Here is a 21,662-nt window from a genome sequence, read left to right as displayed (position 1 = left end):
TAACACAAAAGGACAGGTCCTATAGGATCATTAATCATTGGTGCCCAGAGGACTTCATGCAGCTTGTCTATAATGAATTTCTGTCCATCTTGAAAAGTTCCAGAATGAACTATCTGAAAATATATTGTTTGTGGCCAATTTTCCTAAAAGCTGCAGGATTCACTGTTAAAATATTGTGCCTAGAATCCTCCTGCTGTTAGGTAAAATTTTGGCCTGAGAAGGTTGACTGGTGAATTATCATGGAGAAGACTCACTCAGAATGTCTAGTGATATAAAAAGGCCGATAGTTTTGGAGAATAAATAATCACCTCTTTTTAAAGGGATGGCCACATTGGACTTATTGTCTACCATTAGAATTGACATAGATGAACACTTCTGCAAAGAAACCACCCTTAAGCAGATGTGAAGGCAGGAAATCTATGAAGATTGTGTTTATCTCAACCTTTCTGAACAACTGCACACTGAAGAGTGCTAAGGGAAGCCAATCAGAGACAAGGAGTATAAATTTGAAGTAATTAGGCCAGGCGTCGTGGCTCATGCCTGTAATCCCAGCACTTTGAGAGGCTGAGGTGGACAGATCACCTGAGGTCAAGAGTTTGAGACCAGCCTGGCCAACATGGCGAAACTCCATCTCTACTAAACATGCAAAAAATTAGTCAGGTGTGGTGGCACACGCCTGTAATCCCAGCTCCTCAGGGGAACTGAGGCAGAAGAATGGCTGGAACCCAGGAGGCAGAGGTTGTGGTGAGCCAAGATGGTGCCATTGTATTACAGCCTGGATGACAGTGCGAGACTCCATCTCAAATAAACAAATTAATTAATTAATTAATTTGAAGTAGTTTATCTTGCTTTATGTAACTGGGGAAAGAAACCAACCAAGTCAACTGAGATTTGGAAATCTACACCCTCACTCACTGCATTTACACCCTAGGAAATTATGACACTAAAATAACCCCTTGTTCTAAATTCTAAGACCTAACAAACAAATTCAGTTCCTTCCATGTAGGTTATCTGAATTTTCTAAGACAATGAGAAAAATTGGATTTGGTAAGATCTTGGGTGTTCTCTTTCAAACTAAATTTTATCCAGTCATTCCGTCTGACCAGTCCTAGTCAAACAGGTAGCAGGAAGGTAAGTCTCACATTTTCCAGAACACAGACTGGATTAGAGACAGTTTTAATTTACCAGGATGCCATTGAGAAGAAGAAAGAAGACCTTCTTTCATTAAAGTTTCTACCACATAATTGCAATCTCTTCTCTTTCCTGACTGTAGGAGAGAAAGGGTAGTGCCATCACAGCTATCAGAAGGAGAGTAATTGTAGCCCTTAACCTACTTTATCTATTTTATAGTCTACTCTCTAGGAAGCCTCTAGTGCAGTATGTAAACTCCATATGGCCTGTTGATGGTGTTCGAGAAGAGTGAGAATTTTTAGTCAATACTCATAATAGGTCTCTAAATTAGCAGATCACCTAAAACACTCAGAGAATAACTAAAAATGCAGATTCCAGGGCCCTACTGCCAGAGATTCTAATTAAATCTAATAGGGGCCAGATGTGATGGATGAATTTAAGATTTTTCAAAATCTGTAAGAATTACACCAAGATGTTTAAAGGGTCTTTTTAACTTACTTTTGTATGGGTACCTGTGGAAGGCCAAATCATACTTTCAGACATGTCTGCTTCAGGGGCTAAAATAATTCAATCAGAACTTAGTTTCTTGTCATTTCTTGGTTTGGTTTTCCTCTGCATTAGCATTGATCTTAGACAGGATTTCCTGTAAGTGGCAATAAGTATCTTCAGGTTTACATTCTTCTAGCTTTTGGTCAGGGGAAAAAAGATTCTCTTTTTCTGTAATTCCAAAGACCCACAGTCGAGTCTCACTATTCTGATTGGCCCATCCCTGAACCGATTACTGTAACCGGGAGCAGCTGATACTCTTGTTGACCAGGTCTGGGTCAAATGTCCATCCACATGGAGCCAGGGGTGGAACTGGCACCACCAGAAACCATCAACTAAAAGTGGGGGAGGGTTTCCCCAAGGAAAATCAGAGTGCTGAACAGAAGAACAAGAGAGTTCAATCGTAGAGAGATAGTGGATCGGCCAACAGTTCCCAATAAGGGCCATAATCATATATCTGAACCAACAATGTTTCAGATGAGAAGAGGAAATATGTATAAATACAAATCGATACACTGATCTTTGGTGAAACATGCTGCCTTCCCCATACTAACTTACTTGTATTGCAGATTAAGTCTGATTAGTACAACTAGAATATATTTAGAACCTCAATTCTGACAAAAGAAACAATAAAATGATAGTAAAAATCCCTCAGAAACCAGCACTGTACTTTTTATAGTAATCAGTGCTTCAGGGGATTGAGACCCTTGTAATTGTCAAAAAGATGCTAGAGTTCAAAGGTTAAGAGGTAGCAAGTTTCAACTCCTTCTGTATAGTAAGCCAGACACAGTTGTTTTGTTTGTTTGTTTGTTTTGAGACACAGTCTCGCTCTATCGCCCAGGCTGGAGTGCAGTGGCACAATTTCAGCTCACTGCAACCTCTACCTCATGGGTTCAAGCAATTCTCATGCCTCAGTCTCCCCAGTGGCTGGGATTATAGGCATGCGGCATGCCACCACACCCAGATAATTTTTTTCTTTTTTTGTTTTTTCGAGACAGAGTCTCACTCTGTCGCCCAGGCTGGAGTGCAGTGGCACGATCTTGGCTCACTGCAAACACTGCCTCCTGTGTTCACGCTATTCTCCTGCCTCAGCCTCCCAAGTAGCTGGGACTACAGGCACCCACCAGCATGCCCAGCTAATTTTTTGTATTTTTGGTAGAGATGGGGTTTCACCATGTTAGCCAGGATGGTCTCGATCTCCTGACCTTGTGATCTGCCTGCCTCGGTCTCCCAAAGTGCTGGGATTACAGGCGTGAGTCACCATGCCCAGCCCAGACACAGTTTAGCTGTGCCAAAGCACTGGGTGAGTCTTGAAGGTTTGAGATGATAAGAGATTTTCAACAAGATATAGGGCTTCTCTGTTACAGGTTTTCAGTACCTGTTATCAAGAGCATGTCTTAGCTTTGACACCTTTTATCTTTAACACAGTCTTTAAAATGGATCTTAAAATGGAGAGGAAGAAAAAAGAAGAAAAAAACATTATTTAATGGACAAGGAGAAATTTTTAGAGTACATTAATAAAATAATACCCTTAAATAAGTATACTCATTTATATTCAATAATCTTTAAATATATATTTAGAATTCTTTCATACAATCTTGAAGAGAGGCTACAAAAATTGTTTAAAATCCTGTCAAATTTTACCACCTTATTTTTGGAAATAAGATTGTGAAGTAGAGATTAAAAATGATTGCCATTGCACGTGATAGAAAATGTTTGCCTTACCCAAAACTCAGTTTTTCTATCTGCAATATGGGAATACGAATAAAAACATATAATTGAAATTGATAAAGGGGAAAGAAGTTAAATGATCCTCTGGGGCATAGAAATGCTTAGTTATAATTATTCTTTCATGGTAATAATTTTATTTAATGAAATTATTTAAATCCAGCTTCATATTTAATTCCTATTTAGGTTTCAAAATAATAAAAATCCTTAAATATATTAACAGTACTATGTTAATTCATGTAAAAATATTTCTTAGAAGTGAGATAAACAGTAACAGCATTTAATGAATTTTCATAGTATAGTCGAATTGATATATTAATTTTACAGTTGAGGAAGAGGGGCCCACACATAATTACTTAATATTTATGGATACATACTTCCCATGGGATGAATAAATAAAAGTACAGATAAATATACATATGATATAAATTAGTATACACACATCTTATATTGTATCCATATACACAAAGATGTTATATTCATGTACACACTTGGCAAACATATTTATACATACCTATTTTACCTTGAACACGAAAACGTTTCAGCTGATTTAGGGCTCTCATTATCCATAAAATTTCTCAATTAAAAAGAGCTTACTTGTTTTATGGGAGAAGTCTTAGCATTATTCAGCCCTTTTTACTTTACCTTTTCGTGTTTTCCTTTTTAGACTTTTCCTCCCCATCTGTATGCCAGTTACCCTCCGTTTTGCATAAACTGGACATAAAAGAGAGGAAAACAAAGCTATGCAGACAACCCAGAGCATTTCGTGATAGATGGTATGATATGTGTTTTGCTTTTAAGTAGCATATTGCCCTCTCTTTGACACTAACTCCATTCCATTGACCGTTGCTCTAACTGGCAATGAGACCAAGACCAAGACAGTCTTGAACCAGTGTTCTTTGCTAACTGGTATTTAAAGGCTGTACACTATTCCATGCCTCCTCAAGACTGATGTAAAGCTAGAAAAGGGGAAACACATTGCTGTCTCTTTATTACAAACTAGTAAACCCTGAATCGAGAGTTGCCACTGAGTGGATGTCTTTATTAGAGCGAGAAATGTGGTGAACACTGCTGGACAGGAGTGTGGTCAAACATATCTGAAAGGCAAAGACATAAATGAAAGAAGTGCAATGTTGCCGTAACAGTGAACTAGTGAAAGGGGAGCTGGATTCTGCCCAGTGTCATGCACTTAGAGAACAAAGCCACACCTGTCTCCCTGGGAGATAGAATAGCTCCAGAAAAGCTGAGAGCAGAACAGGGAGGCAGTTTAGATTGCAGCAACTGATAGAAAAATTGGCTGTAGAAACAACGGGAAATCTGCCAGGGCCCACCTGCTTTTCCATGCTTGATATTCTATAACTTAGCTTACAAACACATGTATTAAGCTTTATCATGAAAAATATTAAGAAATGTTTTGTAGCAGTATAGGAAGATACAGGATTATCCTAGAATTTTAGAAGTGCTGGCATAAAAACAGCAGAAGCGGTTTTCAGGTGTATTTCACTTGTCCTGCTGCGTTCAGCAGTTTTCATTTCTATTTTTTTGATGTAATGTATTGAGAAAAACAAACCCAACCAGTCTAAGGGAGGCACTGACTGTTGCTGACCGGAAAAATAAAACAAATCCCTCCTAACATGTGTTCCTGCTGTATTTCCCGTAGATGAATGTGGGGGTAAGAAGTTTTATTTCCTGATATAGGTGGTACCATAGGTAACTTGGCAACAGAGACCACAGAGGAATGCAAATGAAAACCTAAGACTCTAGGCCCAAATTAAAAGTGTTCCTCACCCAAGATTACGAAATAGAAAACATTGTCATATTTATCCAATAGTGCTTTCTTCGGGGCAGAGAAGATGACTTTGAATACACTAGCCTCGTTCTCCTGTGCCAAGGTTTGTTTTTGTTTTCACTTTTTTTTCTTTCTGTGTGTCGAGCTAAGCTGTCCTTCTTTCCTTTTCTATTTCTTTCCATGTTTTCTCTCACTGAGTTTTCCTTAGCATTTTTTTTTCCATATTCTCAGCCATTTCTTATTTAGAAAGTAAGGCGTTCAAAAAAATTTTTTTTAACTGATTATATTTTTCGTAGGAATTTAGAACTGTTATAGTTGCATGATAGTCTACCGTATGGTGGTAGCATTATATTGCCACTTTCCATCACCTGCCTCTAGGACCCTGCTTTTCCAATTATAATTAGCAAAGATTGACGTTGATATTTGCTTTAGCTATTTTATAGTGGCTTTAGTGAAACTTCTCCAAACTCAAATGAGGACCAACTGCCCAAAGAATCATCATGTGGATAGTGTCATCGACTAACATTTTAACATATTTTGGAAGTGTTGGCAAGATATACCCAAGATTCCTTACCATTAATTTTCTCGGCCTAGTTTCTCTCAGTTCTTTGTATTGGAATTTACCTCCACAAAAGTTTAGCACTTTTAATTTTATTTATTTATTTGTGTATTGTGTATTTACTTTTAGCACTTTTTATTTTAAATGAAATGTAAAGAATAGGTGAAATTTTATTTTACTGAAATACAATTTATATGTCATAACATTCACCCATTTTGAGTATAAATTCACTGGTTTTTAGTAAATTTCCAGAGTTGTACAACCATCACCTCAGAGGATCCTTCATGACTGATACAGTCCTCCCCATTCCCATCTCCAGCTCCTGGAAACCACTAATGTGTTTTCTGTCCCTAGGGATTTGCCTTTTTTGATCTTTTCATATAAATGGAATCATATACTTTGTCCTTTATATCTGACTTCTTTCACTTACTGTGGTGATTTTGAGTTCATGATGTAGAATGTGTCAGTAGTGTCTTCTTTTATTTTTATTTTTTTGAGACAGGATCTTGCTCTGTTGCCCAGGCTGGAATGCAGTGATGTAATTATGGCTCACTGCGGACTTGAACTCCAAGCTCAGGTGACTAGCTGGGACTACAGGTGTGCGCCACCACTCCCAGCTAATTTTTAAAATTGTTTTGTAGAGACAAGGTCTCACTATGTTGCCCAGGCTGGTCTTGAACTCCTGGACTCAAGTGATCCACCTTCCAAAGTACTGGGATTACAGGTATCTTCTTTTTATTGCTGAATGGTATTCCTTGGATATAGCACATTATGATTATCGATTTACCAGATGATAAACATTTGGATTGTTTCTATTTAGGGAATAGCATGAATAATGCTGCAATGCACATTCATGTATGTATCTTTATGTAGGCATATGTTTTCATTTTTCTTTGATAGGAATAGAATAATTGGTTAATGTAGTAAATGTACGTTTACATTTTTAAGAAACTAACAATCTGTTTTCCAAAGTAGCCATACCATTTTACATTCCTACCAAAGATATATAAGGGTTCTAGTTTCTCTGTATCTTCACCAACATTTAGTACTTTCTGTCCCGATTACAGCCACTCTAGTGGGTGTGAAGTGGTATCCTATTGTGGTTTAATTTATGTTTCCCTAGTAACTAATGATTTTGAACATCTTTTCATGTGCTCATTTGACATTCAGCTGTTTTGTTTGGTCAAATGTCTATTTAAATCTTTCTCCCATTGTTTAAATGGGGTTTTTGTCTTTGTATTAAGTTTTAAGTACCCTATATACTCTGAATACAAGTCCTTAATCAGATATATGATTTGCAATTATTTTCTCTTGATGTGTGGCTTATCTTTTCATTTTCTTAATGGTGTCTCTTGGAGCACAAATGTTTTTAACTTTAATATGGCCAAATTTTTTTAATATACTGTGTGTGTATATATAGATATAGACACACACAGACATTTATACACACAGAGAGAGAGAATGCTTTTGGTGTTGTATCTGTGAATAAATACCTTGCCTACCCCAAGGCCACAAATACTTTCTTCTAGAGGTTTTGTGGTTTTAGCTCTATGATCCATTTGGTATCATCTTTTTTTTTTTTAAGAGGCAAGGTCTCATTCTGTTGCTCAGGCCGGAGTGCAATGGCTATTCGCAAGCTCAATCACAGTGCACTGCAGTTTTGAACTCCTGGGCTCAAGCGATCACCTACCTCACCCTCCTAAGTAGCTAACACTACAGGTGTACACCTGAATTTTCTGTATATAGTAATTTTATTACCTTTAAATATAGTTTAATTTTACATTATTGTGCTCATTCCCACAAATACACCTGAATTTATCTTTGGAAAATTTCAGAAGACATGTAGAAAGGTTTTTTTGTTTTTGTTTTTGCTTTTGTTTTTTGTATCCTTGACCTAATCACAAACAGCACCATCTTTTGGTTTGTATTTACATTTGCTTTTTACAATAGCCATCTACTAATAGCTCACATTTTTCCTTGAGAGGACATTAAATTTCAGAGCGATCTAAAACCTTCCTGAAGCTTGTGAATAATTTAAAAGATTGAGCAAAGTAGTCTTTAGAGTCGCTGTCCCAACAATGAATATCCAAGTAAACTGTCAACAAGAAACTGAGGATCATCATGTGAGAGTGTGACATCACATCTGAACCTGTGATTAATGCCTGCTTAATATCCCCTTTTGTTTAAATAGAATGCAATATTCAATTATTCTGGAAAATTGATCACAGTAAATCATTGATTTTAAAAACTTCAGGAAATTTGGTTTAAAACAGTACTCAGAGAAGTATAAATGTTTCTTGAGAATTGTACATCAGTGCCGTGTGGCTCAACAAAATATGTCCACTCCTGACAGGTCATTTTTAGAAACGAGGCTTTGTGGGCAATCAGCTACAATGAGAAAAATGCCTGAAAGATAATACATCTCGGCATCTCCATGTCAATGAAGTGAAAGCTTTTCTGAAAATGAAATGGCCTTCTTTTAGAACTCTGGAATCCTAAACTACAGACATTTCAGGAACTATTTTGGCTGAAAATGATAGGAGAGATTTTTCTTTTTCATAATTTTTATTACAGTGGAATTGGTTTTTGTATTTCTAACAGTTTGACAAGAGCTAATTACAATGCGCTCATCTGTTTTGCGGACTAATTTGAGCCATCGGGCATCAACACCATAGACATGCAGCAGCATTGCAAATGATACGCATGCTTCCCTTGCTCCAAGAATTTGTACTTGCTATAAAAGAAAACAGATTTGGACAGCCCTGAAAAAGTCGGGTTTGGTTTGAAGAAAACATTTCAGAATTACATTAGAGCTGGCCTACAAGTGAACTAAAAATACCTGCTCATCTCAGTGGTCTTGGCCCAGGGCCTTTCCTTTTACTGTAAAAGTCAGGCTGTTTGAACAGTTGGAGTTCGGCTTGCTTGCTGTCTAAACTAGTGTTCTCTGATAACTTCTGTTACCATTGAAACACAAGCCCCATTGCATTTAAGAGAATGTTTAGAGGTGTGGAAAATAGCCAAGAGAAATGTATACTTAGTGCTCAAACCTTTAGGCTTCCCGTGCAGTAACTAGACCACTTAGAGCTGTTAAGAAATAAATGGGAGAAAGACATTCATCAGTAAACATTACGCAGCAAGGGTAAAAGATGGAATGGAGTAAAGAAGGCTGTTAAAATCAGCCTAAGATGATTATTTGAATTGCAAAGAGAACTGTTCAGACATAGCTAGAGCTGCTAAACATAACTCTTGAAGTTTTTCCAGAACAGAGGGATTGGGGGAATGAGACCAGTGAAGGAGAAAATTAGAAAATTATAAGACGGAATGGGAGATGAAGTTTCAAAAGCTGGTAAACGATAGCTGAAATATACGATATTATTAGGTCTTAAATCTATTTGTGAGGGCGAAAATTTAAAAACGCACTTTCTGACTTTGGCTCTGTGATTTTCAGATTTAAATGAAGATATTAAATCCGGACAAAGAATAATCAACAATAACTGCAAGGTTATATCATGAAGGATAAAAAAGAAAGATCAGAAATCAGTAGCCCAGGGAAGAGAGTCGTGATAAGTTGGATAAGTCTGAGTGAAATAATTTAAGTGGAAAGAAGTCAGAGTGCTACCAGATATCCCAAAACTTGGCAGAATTCAATACGCTGCACATCAGCTACTATAAAAAAGGAATTACCATAATTGATCATCTGCTTTTTTAAAGACATTCCTGTTCAGTGAGTTAGAGCTGGAGGTGTAAAGACTGAAGGACTAATTTTTAAAGTAACTTGTATCACAGACTTTACTAACATGTGTTTGGCTTGTTAGATAGCTGGGTATCCTATTTTCTGGCACAGTATAGAGAACAGAGGGAGGTTCCCCCCATGAGCAACTGAAGTGCCAGCTGTTGCCCTAAATATTGTACCTGTTCATGATGGAGATAGCTTTAAAGCCAGATTTCAAGCTTAGGGAAAATTTTATATTTTGTACATCAGCAAACATTAGTATAAGATTTGTGTGTCTAGATACAGCGTTTATATACACAAAGGGGAACTGATCAAAAATTGATTTCAAAAATAGGAGTGGTAACATTCATTTCTTTAAAAGTTTAAAAGGAAACTGCGTTTAATAAGCTTTAATAAATGTTTACCTCACTTCTAATGCCTTAGTAAATATATAGAAATTGTCAATTTCTATAAAATACACTTAAATAAAAGATCACAGTGAATGTAGCAATTTTGTTAAACAATAATTTGAAAACTTGAAAGGCAGGAAGGAATATCAGCACATCATGTAATGATTAGAGTATCATGAAAAAGGTATCTTTTTCACTGGAGGCATAAGAAGGAGAAAAGCTAAAATACCCTGACATCCAAAATTAAAACCCTTTTTGGTCTTCCTTAGAAAATAATTAAAGCATGGACTGTGAGTTCCCTGGCACTGGTGAGATTGTGGGTCTTTCCAGAAAAAGTTGGATCCTGGGAAAACAGGGCACTAGAGAAAGGCAAGCTTCAATGAGCTTCACAGCCTTAACTCGTTCTTAAATGTTTCTTTGATGTAGTCCTTGAGCATTTTTTAGAGTGATTGTTACTTGATTCCAGCAACTTCCTCACAGGCCACATAATATCAATTCCTCTTAATTGGTCATTTAAAATAATAAATATGTGCTGATCTGTAGTCTGCAAAAATGACTCTGCTGGCAGCCTGATTTTGAATGAGCTGAACTTCAGTGAATTATGAAGCTGTTAAAATTAAAACATCAACTGTGTTTGATACCATGGTAGGCGTTACAAGCTATAAAGGTAACGGACTCATTTCTAATGAACGGGACCTCAGAGAATCAACATTCTCCAGGCATCTGTAAGCATGTGTCATTTTCATTCTACATCCAAACTTTTACTAACATTAAATTCACAACATTGCAGGGATTTCTTATCAGTTATTCATGTGTGGTTATGTGATGCTCAAGTTGGACATACTCTGGGCTTTACATTTTGGAGTTGTCAGTGTTCTCAAAGCAAAGCCAGAGCCTTTCATCTCTGACTTTGATAAAAATGACACAAATTATCAGTACAACTTGTAAGCTGAAAAAAAAATTTAAATAAATAAATAACTTCCCAAGCCTTCTGTCTGGCAGGTTCTATTGATATAATATCTCCATCAAGGAAAGTAGTGTGCATTGTGCTATGATTAGTTGATAGCTCCATCTTTGAGGTTGTTTGGGTCCATTTTGTTGTGGAGATTCTTCACTGGGTGCTTTTGTGGCTTGTATATAGCATATCTTCAAATGAGTCCTATCTAGTTGTCACACTTGCTTCCTTAACAGATAGAGTCAAGCTATGTTTTTCAAAAAAGCATTGATGTACTAAGATTGTAGACTTTAGGTTTCAGATAGCAACTTCAAAAACCCAGCATACATTTTCACAATATAAAGAATTGGAACTTTTGATGTATATTTGTTCATCCTAGTAAACCCGAAGAAACAATGTTTTTTCAACACCATCAATAAATAAAGTTTCAGTATGTGTATTCAAGTCACAGCTTGCCAATAAATCAACCAATTTCTCACTTTTTTTCTACTCCTTCCCATATACCTCATCCTGTTACCAGAACAGAGATAGATTGTTCTTTTGACACATTTTGCCTACTCAATATAAAGGCATTTGGTAGATAGTGCACTTTGATTTTTTTTCTCTACACATAAGAAACACACACACACACACACACAACAAAACACAACAGATCAAGTCTTGTCACTTTGGTATCTGGCTGAAACTAGTCAAAAAGAAAGCAGTTTTCATTCTAATTAAGAGAGAGAAGAGATGCCACTGTGCATGAGGCTCTTTTGGGCATATTAACGCTCCCTGTATCATTGTGGCACGATCACAGGAAATAGCAAAATAAGTTGGAAAGTTTCAGTGGGTCTAAGGCAGCCATCAATTCCCTGCTACTGTGTATTTTAGAAAATTGTCCAAACAAAGCAAAGCCTCTCTTCAAAAGAGCAACACATCATACTTTAAAACCACCTTGAAAAGGTTATCGTTATGCTAGGAATTAATTAGGTTCACTTTGCCTATCTCCTCTCCCTTGTTGAATGGAGGTGGTACAAAAGCCTTTAGTGGAACCAACCAGAAATAAAGACCTTTGAACAGGTGGTGGTGCCATCTGGCTACTTAAATCAAGGCAAAACCACCCCCTTCCCAGAAGACTAGGTTCTGAAGACTCTGATGATGTGGTGGAGCCTGACTTAATTTGAGTGAGTGTAAATGGGCATAAGGGGTTCACCTCCAGTACTTTAGGCATGTTTTTAAGGAATGTTAAACATTAATAGGAGAATCTAGTGCGAATGCTTATAAGGACAATTTTTTTCTCTGCTACTGACTTACTCTAAATCATAATTCATGCCATCACATAGGAAATAATACCTAGCTTTTTTTTTCTGTATACACTTGTATATATATATACAGTTTCTTCTTTTCTAAGTTAATTATAGAATATTCTATTATCTATGTGAGAAACAGACAACTTTTCTCAAAGAAGAGTGCTTTCAGCATTTGGGGCAGGAAAATTCTTCATTGGGTATGACTGTCACACATATTTCAGAGTGATTCACGTTGGCTTCACCCGCCAAATGCCAGTATTTCCCTTCTCCCACCCTAGTCATTGTGACAACTAAAAACATCCCTGCATATTTCCAAATGTGCCCTAGGGAGAAAAGTGGCAGCTCAGCACCGAAATGTTTGAAAGTTGATCCTCCTTCTTTTTATATTCCCTTTCTTGTGCCAAAAAGGATTTAAGGAGACAATTGGTGGGGTTAATTCACAAACAGTGCTTTCATTGGCTTCTGACTATCCTTGTCTTCAATCAAGTTTGCAATTGAGAAATTTTACCTCTTTGCCAACTCTGATGATGGCTTTTTCAAAAAGAAAAGCAATGTATTTTAGGTCTCACTTTACCCAGCTCTCTTCTTTGAGGCCAATCTTATTGGTAGAGCTAAAAAATTGCCTTTTAAGTATTCATTACTGCAACCAGTTTTTATATATTGATAAACACCTTGAATTTTCCCCCCAGTCATTGCCTAGTTCCTCAAAAGGCATATCCTGTGTATTTGTTATCTTTCTAATTTGAGGTCTCTCTCACATCAAGAAACATTCTCATACCAAATGTTCTGTGTTAGGACCCAAAAAAGTCCTTCCAGATTAACTCTTCTAAGCATATACGCACTTTTGGCACATTTCTTCATTCTGTTTTTTCTGAAATAGATATTGTCGAATGATGAAATATACAGGAAAACATTAGGGGGTGAAGGTTGGGTAAAAAATGGGTTAACACTGTGAAGGTCTGAGTGTAAATGTATGTTAAGTTTAAGAAAAAAATGAATTCAAATTAGGAAGGAAAAGGATTTTCTAAAAGGACTGTGAAATAATTAATTGTTTTGTAGGAGATGGCCTTTCCATGTAGGCAGAAAATTTTTTCTTCACTTCTTTCTGAAGAGACAGTCAAATAGAGAATCTCATCTCTTAATTAGAAAGAAAAATACTCATCAAACACATCTCATCACTGGAGAGCTAATGATCCACAGCTGTTAGTCTGAAAGGGCAGGCTTTTTTCCTGAACAGTAGGAAGTGTTAATCATTTTGGATGAGATTTCTTTTTAAAATATACTGTAGTTTGCAAAAGAATAGGATATTCAATATTCCAACTTAAATGCTTTTTTTGAAGTGGGCTCCCCCAGGGACACTGTCATGTGTCGTACTGAATGATCGTTGAATGCAGGCATCTTCCACTGCACTCCAACGAGAGCATCAACTGATGGGATGATGTGAATGGCCCAGTCCTGCCTGAGACTCATAAAACCCCAGCCTCAAAGAAATCAAAAACATGCATGTCTTGCACCTCCTCAGAAATGGTGTTGCTATAAAAATCTTAAAATTTGGAATTGCTCACTCTACTTTGTATAGTATGCCTTGTTTAATGTGACTGAAAAGCCTTGCCCCACCTTCACATAACTTCTCAGCAGAACAGATTTTTTTTTTTTTGTTTAATCTTTATTTGAAAAAGTAGGGCTTTTTTTCTGTAAAAATGTAATTGGCTCATTCAGTTTCCAATCTTTGCCTTTACAGCCACCTGCTAACCTCTTCTAAACATTTTGTACAGAAGAAAACCCCACTTAATAGAAACCTTAAGAATGGCCAACTTTTGATTATTCAGAGTCATGTAAGATAGTGGGAAAAAGGAAGAATAAAATTGGCTCCACAAACCTCATTTCTGCCATTAGTTTTTGGCCTCTTTGCCATACCAAACCTTTACCAGAGCACCTAAGTGGCATTCCATTTCCTTGTACTGATGCAAAAGTAGTTATCCTAGAGGAAGGGAGAAGAGAAGAAAAACATATGGAAAATCTATGAATTGGATAATCAGTACCTGAATAATTGATACCTTCAAAGCATCAACATTCAATCTAAGACCCTTTACCTTAGAGTCAGTGGAGCTTCGTGGGAACAGCATACTGGATTAAGAAGCAGAAGACTTGGCTCTGCCACTCAGACTTGCTTCAGACAAGTCTCAAACTCCTAAGCCTCAGTTTCCTCCTTTGTAAAAGGAAGGTAATAGTCCCTGCCTTCCCAGCCTGCCTCTCAGGACTTTTTCCTTAAAGTTCAGTCTATGCAATATGCGATAAGATATTTGTTAGGAGAAATTATGTTATATATATATATTTTTGAGACAGTCTTGCTCTGTTGCCCAAGCTGGAGTACAGTGGTACAATCACGGCTCACTACAGCCTCAACCTCCTGAGCTCAAGAGTTCCTCCTGCCTCAACCTCCTGAGTAGCTCATAGGGATCATAGGCATATGCTACCATGCCCAGCTACATTTTTTTTATTTTTTATTTTTAGTAGAGACAAAGTCTCACTAGGTTACCTAGGCTGGTCTCAAATTCCTGGCCTCAAGCAATCCTCCTGCATCAGCCTCCCAAAGTGTTGGGATTACAGGCATGATCCACCGTGCCTGGCCTATCTACCTTGCGGTAAATTAAAACTTTTCAAGAAAAACCTCATTCTGAATATTTATGGTTAAAGTTTAGAATGTTTTTAAAGCCTGACCCAAATAGATACTTCAAAATTGCATATTGCGATGTTGCTACTAATATCATAGTCAAGATAACACTGATTTAGATAAAAGATTTTTGAATTTAAAAATGAACAAAGACTATGAACAAGAATTAGAATTCATGAAACTACTAGTTCCGAACAAGCTGTTTTTCATATATAGGGGCATAATAAGATTGTTAAGAAATTGTTAACATTTTAATACTGAATTGTTTTAACTTGAGTTCACAAAATCTTTAATGTTTCAGCCATTTGCTAGTAATAATGAATTTTTGTAAAGATCTAGATTTTTTGTTTCAATTATCAGTAGAACTTTTAACTGCAACCCTTCTGTTTAACTCTTAGGATTTCCCACCAAAAAATTCTCCATTCCTCACCAAATACAGTTCACCCTAAAGAACACCACCTGTCTTCTACAACTGCTGAAAGAGCAATGATCATATTGACTTATTAAGTTTATAAAGTCTATGTAATTTTCTTAATAATAATTTATAATATGAAAAGCATAGGCCGGACGCGGTGGCTCACGCCTGTAATCCCAGCACTTTGGGAGGCCAAGGTGGACAGATCACGAGGTCAGGAGATCGAGACCATCCTGGCTGACATGGTGAAACCCCATCTCTACTGAAAACACAAAAAATTAGTCAGGCGTGGTGGTGGGCGCCTGTAGTCCCAGCTACTTGGGAGGCTGAGGCAGGAGAATGGCATGAACCCAGAAGGTGGAGCTTGCAGTGAGCCGAGATTGCACCACTGTGCTCCAGCCTGGGCAACAGAGCAAGACTCCGTCTCAAAAAAAAAAAAAAAGAAAAAAGAAGAAGAAAAAGAAAAGCATTATATTAATAATATAGTACTTTTTGGTGAAGCATCTTCACATATATCACTTGCTTTTCCACAGCCAACTTGTGAAATAGGCTGGTGTAACCATCTCCATTTTATAGGTAAGAGACTAAAGGAAAAGAGAATAATTGACTTGCACAGGGTCCTCTGATGATCAGATAGCAGAAATTGAACTGAAATCACTTCTTTGGGCTTCTGGTCAAAGCTGTGTTTTACCCTACCACACTGTCTCCTTGGAGACAGAATAATATGTATTAGTGAGCCTTTGCTGTATAACAAACCGCTCCACAATTAGTAGCTTAAAGCAACTATCATTTATTTAGTGATGATTTTGTTAGCAGTTTGGACTGGGCTTAGCTGGGCTCACTCTTGCGTCTTTGGTTGGCTTCTGGTCTGTTAGGTGGCTTTGCTTTTGATGCTGTCTGGCTTTCTACTGGGGTGATGGAGCAACTATGCCCCATGTTTTTTTAAGCCTCTGTTTTCATCATATTTGCTACTCTGTCATTGACCAAAATAAGTTATATGCCTAATCTCAGTCATTGTGGGAGGCTATTATAAAAGTCATGGATACAGGGAAACATGGAAAAATTGGGGTCATTACTGCACTCAGTCACCACAAATTAAATATGAAAAACAGAAAGTGGCACTCATTTCATCATCTCTTTCTATTTAGTTGGCATGACTTCTTTAGCATAGCTCTTATTCTTGAAACAATCGTTAGTTATGGATTCTAGGGTAGTATATGAAAAGTGATAAGCCGCTGGAAGGGCCAAAAAATTATATGTAGTGTAAGCCAATCAATTCCTGCTTGTCATAACACATAATGCTTGTTGAGCATTTTATAGGTATTAAGCATCAGCTTAATTGCTTCTCAAATCTGCCAAGTAAATAGTATCATTTTCTCTTTTCAGATGACAAAACTAAGAGAAATCTAGTAACTTGCCCAAGGTCCCAAAGCTAGTGACTAGAGAGCTTGGATGCCCTAGGCCTGATTCAAATACTCTTCTCTCTACTGTACCACACTGCAGCAGCTCCTTGAGGGATCCCACAGTCGTGGCTAACAGCCCAAGGCCAGTTGACAGAGAGCTTCTAACATGCAGGATAATGAGTAAAACTCTCAATGTTCTTTCTAATGAAGGGGGTTGTGTGTACTTATTACCATTTGGCTAATGCCCCCTGAAGATTTTCTGGTATTGAATTCTACTTGTAAATTACAACAGCCATCAAATGATTAAAAAAGAAAGCCACCAAATTCTTGGAATAGTTCTAGTCTCTAATGAACATGGATAACTAACGTAGGGGTAGATGTTTTGTTTGGAACTGGGTATGTATTCCATGAGAGTAAAATGTAGACAGCCTAAGTTTCCTTATTAAAAGGAGAGATGGGGGAGACGTGACGAGATTATGTGACAGAGAGGAAAAAATACAGAAAGGGTGCTGTAGTGAAGGAGGTGAAGGAATTCAACACTGTGTAGACATTTGTGAGTGTCCTCATCACTACACTGTAACATCAAAAATTTCTAAAATCTGCAGGTCCTTGTTCCATGACACACAGAGGCAAAAAGCAGTCCGGAAATGCAGATCTGGACAAATTCTAGACATTTTATAGTTTATTTCTGTATTCTGTGAATACATTAGAGATTTTAAAAATTGTTTCTTGATTTCTTTTTCCATCCCATTTTAATGCATTGTTATATCTCTTGTTTCCCCCATACCTCTGAAAATGTATAATCAGGACCATGGACAGATCCTTCATTGTCTTGGCCTTCCTCGGGTTTCTTCCAGCTGCCTTATTTCTCTTACTACTCTAGTGGGACACTAAAGGCCAGGTCTTTTGTGTTATCTCAGTTTTTTTATAGGAAAGAGGAGAAGATCTCTTTCCGAAGAGAGAGGAGAGAAGAGGCTTCAGTGTGGAGTGAATGAGCTAAAAAGCTCCTTTCTTCCTTTGAGGGCTCTCTTTATTAGAGGAGCCTCAGCAGCTAACAGGAAGGAGAATCATCACTAATATTATATTGAATAAATGATTGGCTGTTCTACTTTCAAACATCTAATATTTCATAACGTATTTGTTCAATAAATACATTTTTATTGTTAATCTGTGTTCATGTTCTTTTCTTTAACCTTTTGAAATCTTCATTTAGGTGCTGAAAAAGAAAAATAAATGCTTTTGTATTTACAATTTATTCAAAGCCCTCATGTTTTAAAAATATATATTTTCAACAGTAGACACTCCTCAATCAATTACCCAATTATTAGATTATTAAAACCACAATAGAAAAGGAGATGGTTTTTCCATTGCCAGAGTTCCTAAAATGAACATAATTTCTTCCTTTGTCTCTCACTCTCCTCTGTCTTTCCCCAATCCATGTTCTGGTGCCCGTGTTATTAGGACATATAAAAATACCATAGACATTTATGAGAAGTGTGTGTCAGTTCTGAGTGCTATATTTTAAGAAAGTTTTTGATGTGTTGATTTGGATATGGTAAGAGGAAGATGACTACAATGGGGAAGTGCCTAGAAACCATAATGTGTAACTGATGCTTGAAGTAAGTGGTGATGTTAAACCTAGAGAAGAAGAAGGCATGAGAGATGTCTTGATTGCTTGCAGGATTGTCATCTAGGAAGTTTTTTCTGTGGATGACAGGCCTGCAGCTAACACCAATACATGGACATTACGAGGAAATTCATTCTGAATAAGACGAGGAACCTAACACCAATGAATGGACATTAGAAGGGAAAATATATCTGCCTAATAGGTTACAAGGATTACAATTGGTCATATTTAGCAATGGGATAATCTGAGTCCCATCCATGAGGCCAGAACACACTAAGTCAAATGAGTGCCCTCAGAAAAGGCAAACATAAAGTAAGGTCCAAGAGCAAAGACCGTAATATCCAAAATAGTTCATGACTGCATAGCCAAATGGAAAGAAAATCTTGTCTAGAAGTACTAAGGTAGACTTTTTTGTCAGAGGGAGAAATTTGTTAGTAGTATCCCAGGTTGTAACTCTGAATGCATTTTCCTGAAGTCACTTGGTTTTATGTAGTAGATCTATAGAACTTTTGCTAATACAAATAATTAAATAGAATTCTGCTGAATGATTGGGGAACCCAGTGTCCATTTATCCATTAATTCAGTAAATATTTACTTATCGAGCACTTGTAGGGGCATGTTCCAGGCTCTAGGGATAAAACAGTGAATGAAAACAAAAAGTCTACCTTTACAGGAGCTTATATTCTAGTGACTGCCTAAATGTTACAATTAAATAATAAAGAATATAGACTCTAGCCAAAAATGATTTTCCCTTTTACATGTATTGATATCTGTCAGATTTACCTTAATTCACTTCCAAAAAAACAATTATCTTTATAAAAATATATTTTAATAATCATAACCATCAATTATTTATATCATCTTTGTATAATTGGTATAAATTTCAAAAATTTAATGGAAATATTTTCTTTTACTGGAAATTTCCTACTTTTCTCATAAAATAAAAGATATGGCTCATGCTTCATGTATTACAATATTTGGAACTTTTCTTATGCAGGAACTTGAATCTATAGTTACTATGTAATTCTGTCCAAAATCATTTCTTGGCTTACTTAACTATTATTTGTGCTGTTTGGTGCCCTCTTGGTTATGAATATAAAAGAATTTGGTAAAATATATAGTTTTCAAAATTTAATGTCACATTGAAAAAACAGATGGTACAGTAATGTCATGAAGTCATTTTAAATATTAGAGAAATATTCAAGACAATTAGATTTATAGACCTCTGTCAAGATATGAGAACACTAAGGCAAAGTGACTTTCTAAAGCTCAGAACCTTGGTCTTCTGGCCCTGAGGCCAGGAGTCTCCCTACCATTTCACACTGTCTAATTTTCTCTGCTATTTAAATAGGCTGCAGGCTTCACTGAGATTTATTAAGAAGACTGCAAATGGTCCATGCTGCTGTGCCTGACACGGGTGTCCTTAGGGCACTGCCCCTAACTCTCCTGACCTATCAAATGCAAGATGTTTGTGTTATTCCAACCAGCTGGCTGAAAGTCCCAGTTATGCTATGTTCAGCTAAATCTTAGCAGGCAGAGGGCTTTCTAGCTTCCAGTATTATAATCTGTATTACTTGAGGACCTTAATCAATAATTAGTTGACTTTCTGTGTTTTGTAAGGTATTAATAACGTGTACACAATAATAGTTTGAGTTTTTGTTTTTGCGAAATTACTGTGCACCAAGCAGTGGGTTTAATTCTCACAACCCTGAGGTGGATAATCCTATTATCCCCATTTTACTAGGGAAGAAACGAAAGAGGAGATATATAAGTTGCTTAAAAGTTATATGGCTAGTTAGCATTAGTGTCAGGAGTGGAATCTAGTTTTTAAATGCCTCCTGCCTTAACATTACCTTAATTTGACAGCAAAAGCCATAGACCCAGAGAATTTAGATGATCTGTCCAGGATTACAAGTCTGGTGTGGGTTGGGGGTGAGTCATACTTTATATCCAACTTTGTGTTGTTTTATAATGTAAGTGTTCTTAGAATGACTCCATCTGCCACCCTGAGTTCTTAATCTAACATTTATCTTACAATGAAAAAGTTTATATACTTGGAGAAGTAGGTAGTGTTAAAAAAGAATAATACAAATAGGCATTTTAAAATTTGTTTTGACAAAATTTCCTTGTAATAGCTGTTTGATTTCTATGATAATGCTAAATGTTAAGCCAACCATTTTGTACACTTGTCGGTAGCAGTGCTTTTTTTCATGTTGTGAAATCTTTGGGGCTCTCTGATGTAGACTTGGTATTTTCATCTGCGTATTAATCTTGTTACGTTGTATTATCCAAGTAAGATTTTTTAAAAGTCCCTGATATTAAATAGTGATTCATTTTTTATCATTAAGGCAGATAGACCAGGCTATTTCTGACAGTGTAGTGAGTTCATTTTGCTGCTTTTTAAAAACTGTGTTCAACTTAACAATAATTTCACTGGAGGAGAAAAACTCAAATTTCCTCTTTGACAACGTAATGATATCAACTTTTCCTTAATAGAAATTAAACAGATTGGAAATCTTACCAGTGACTTTTCAAGGGTCAGTTATATTTTTAGAAAAATGTCTAAAAGTTTCCAAGGCTTTGTTTTCAAGATAAATCTTCCTGTTCTGAAGCATTCGGTTTTGTGTTTTTGAAGTAGGGTATATATAAGAGTCCATTTAATGAAATTCAGTGTTGACTCATCCCTTCTTCTCTCTTCTCTCTCCTCCAGCTCTTTCTCTTTGTTGTCTGGAACTTTGAGCTCTACATGATACCACTGGTTTTGTTGTTACTATTGACATGGAACTACTTCTTGATAATATCAGGGAAAGATAACAGGCAACGTGATACAGTAAGTCTCTACTCTCTTACTTGTATGTGTTTTTGTTCTTATTCTAGTCCCTCTGACAAGATCAACATTGGATTTGGCTTTACAAACCAGAAATTCTGTCCGTAAATACTCAAGTTTAGAGGAAAATTTTATCAGATCAAAACTAATGACTCTTTGGTCCTAACACAATAGAAAGTATTCACTTCTTTCTAACATTACTCCTCTTGGTAGAAACTAAAACAGGGAGCAACACCAAAGAATGAGCTATGATTTTCAATCATAAATGGGTGCTACTTCAAATAATTGCTTTATTCTCCTTATTTGTTATATCTTAATGAATCCTGATTTAAGATACAATGTCACAAAATTATTAGTGATCAAACTAAGTGAATGTATTTTACTTAAGACAGATAGATTCTTTGTTCTCTGTCATTGGAAGAAATGAAGAATTGATGGTTGTTGGCCTGGAAACGTGTATAAAGTACCTTAGTCCAATGCAGGTTCACTGGACAACAGTAAATATCCTTCTCTGTGTCAGAGGTGTATTGAGATATCAAGCTTAAGGATGAAGAGCTTTCATTTAACCTAGGGAAAGCTATACTAAATCTACCT

General features: G+C 36.6%; 1 protein-coding gene across 5 annotated transcripts in view; it reads left to right on the top strand.

Annotated features, from left to right (window-relative positions):
* MCTP1 (multiple C2 domains, transmembrane 1) overlaps positions 1-21,662 on the top strand; it is a 599,307-nt gene that overhangs the window by 484,608 nt on the left and 93,037 nt on the right. For 3 of the 5 annotated variants that reach the window (XM_011944270.1, XM_011944268.1, XM_011944269.1), the window contains one exon: positions 20,952-21,071. The exons of the other annotated variants lie outside the window; for them this stretch is intronic. In XM_011944270.1, coding sequence (XP_011799660.1) covers positions 20,952-21,071 — 120 coding nt within the window. The remainder of the gene's footprint in view (positions 1-20,951; positions 21,072-21,662) is intronic. 5 annotated transcript variants of the gene reach the window in all.

The sequence above is a fragment of the Colobus angolensis genome, unplaced genomic scaffold, assembly GCF_000951035.1.
Source record: "Colobus angolensis palliatus isolate OR3802 unplaced genomic scaffold, Cang.pa_1.0 Scaffold23, whole genome shotgun sequence".
Classification (NCBI taxonomy): Eukaryota; Metazoa; Chordata; class Mammalia; order Primates; family Cercopithecidae; genus Colobus; species Colobus angolensis.
Note: the sequence above shows the minus strand (reverse complement) of the source record. Positions and strands in the feature narration are given on the sequence as shown.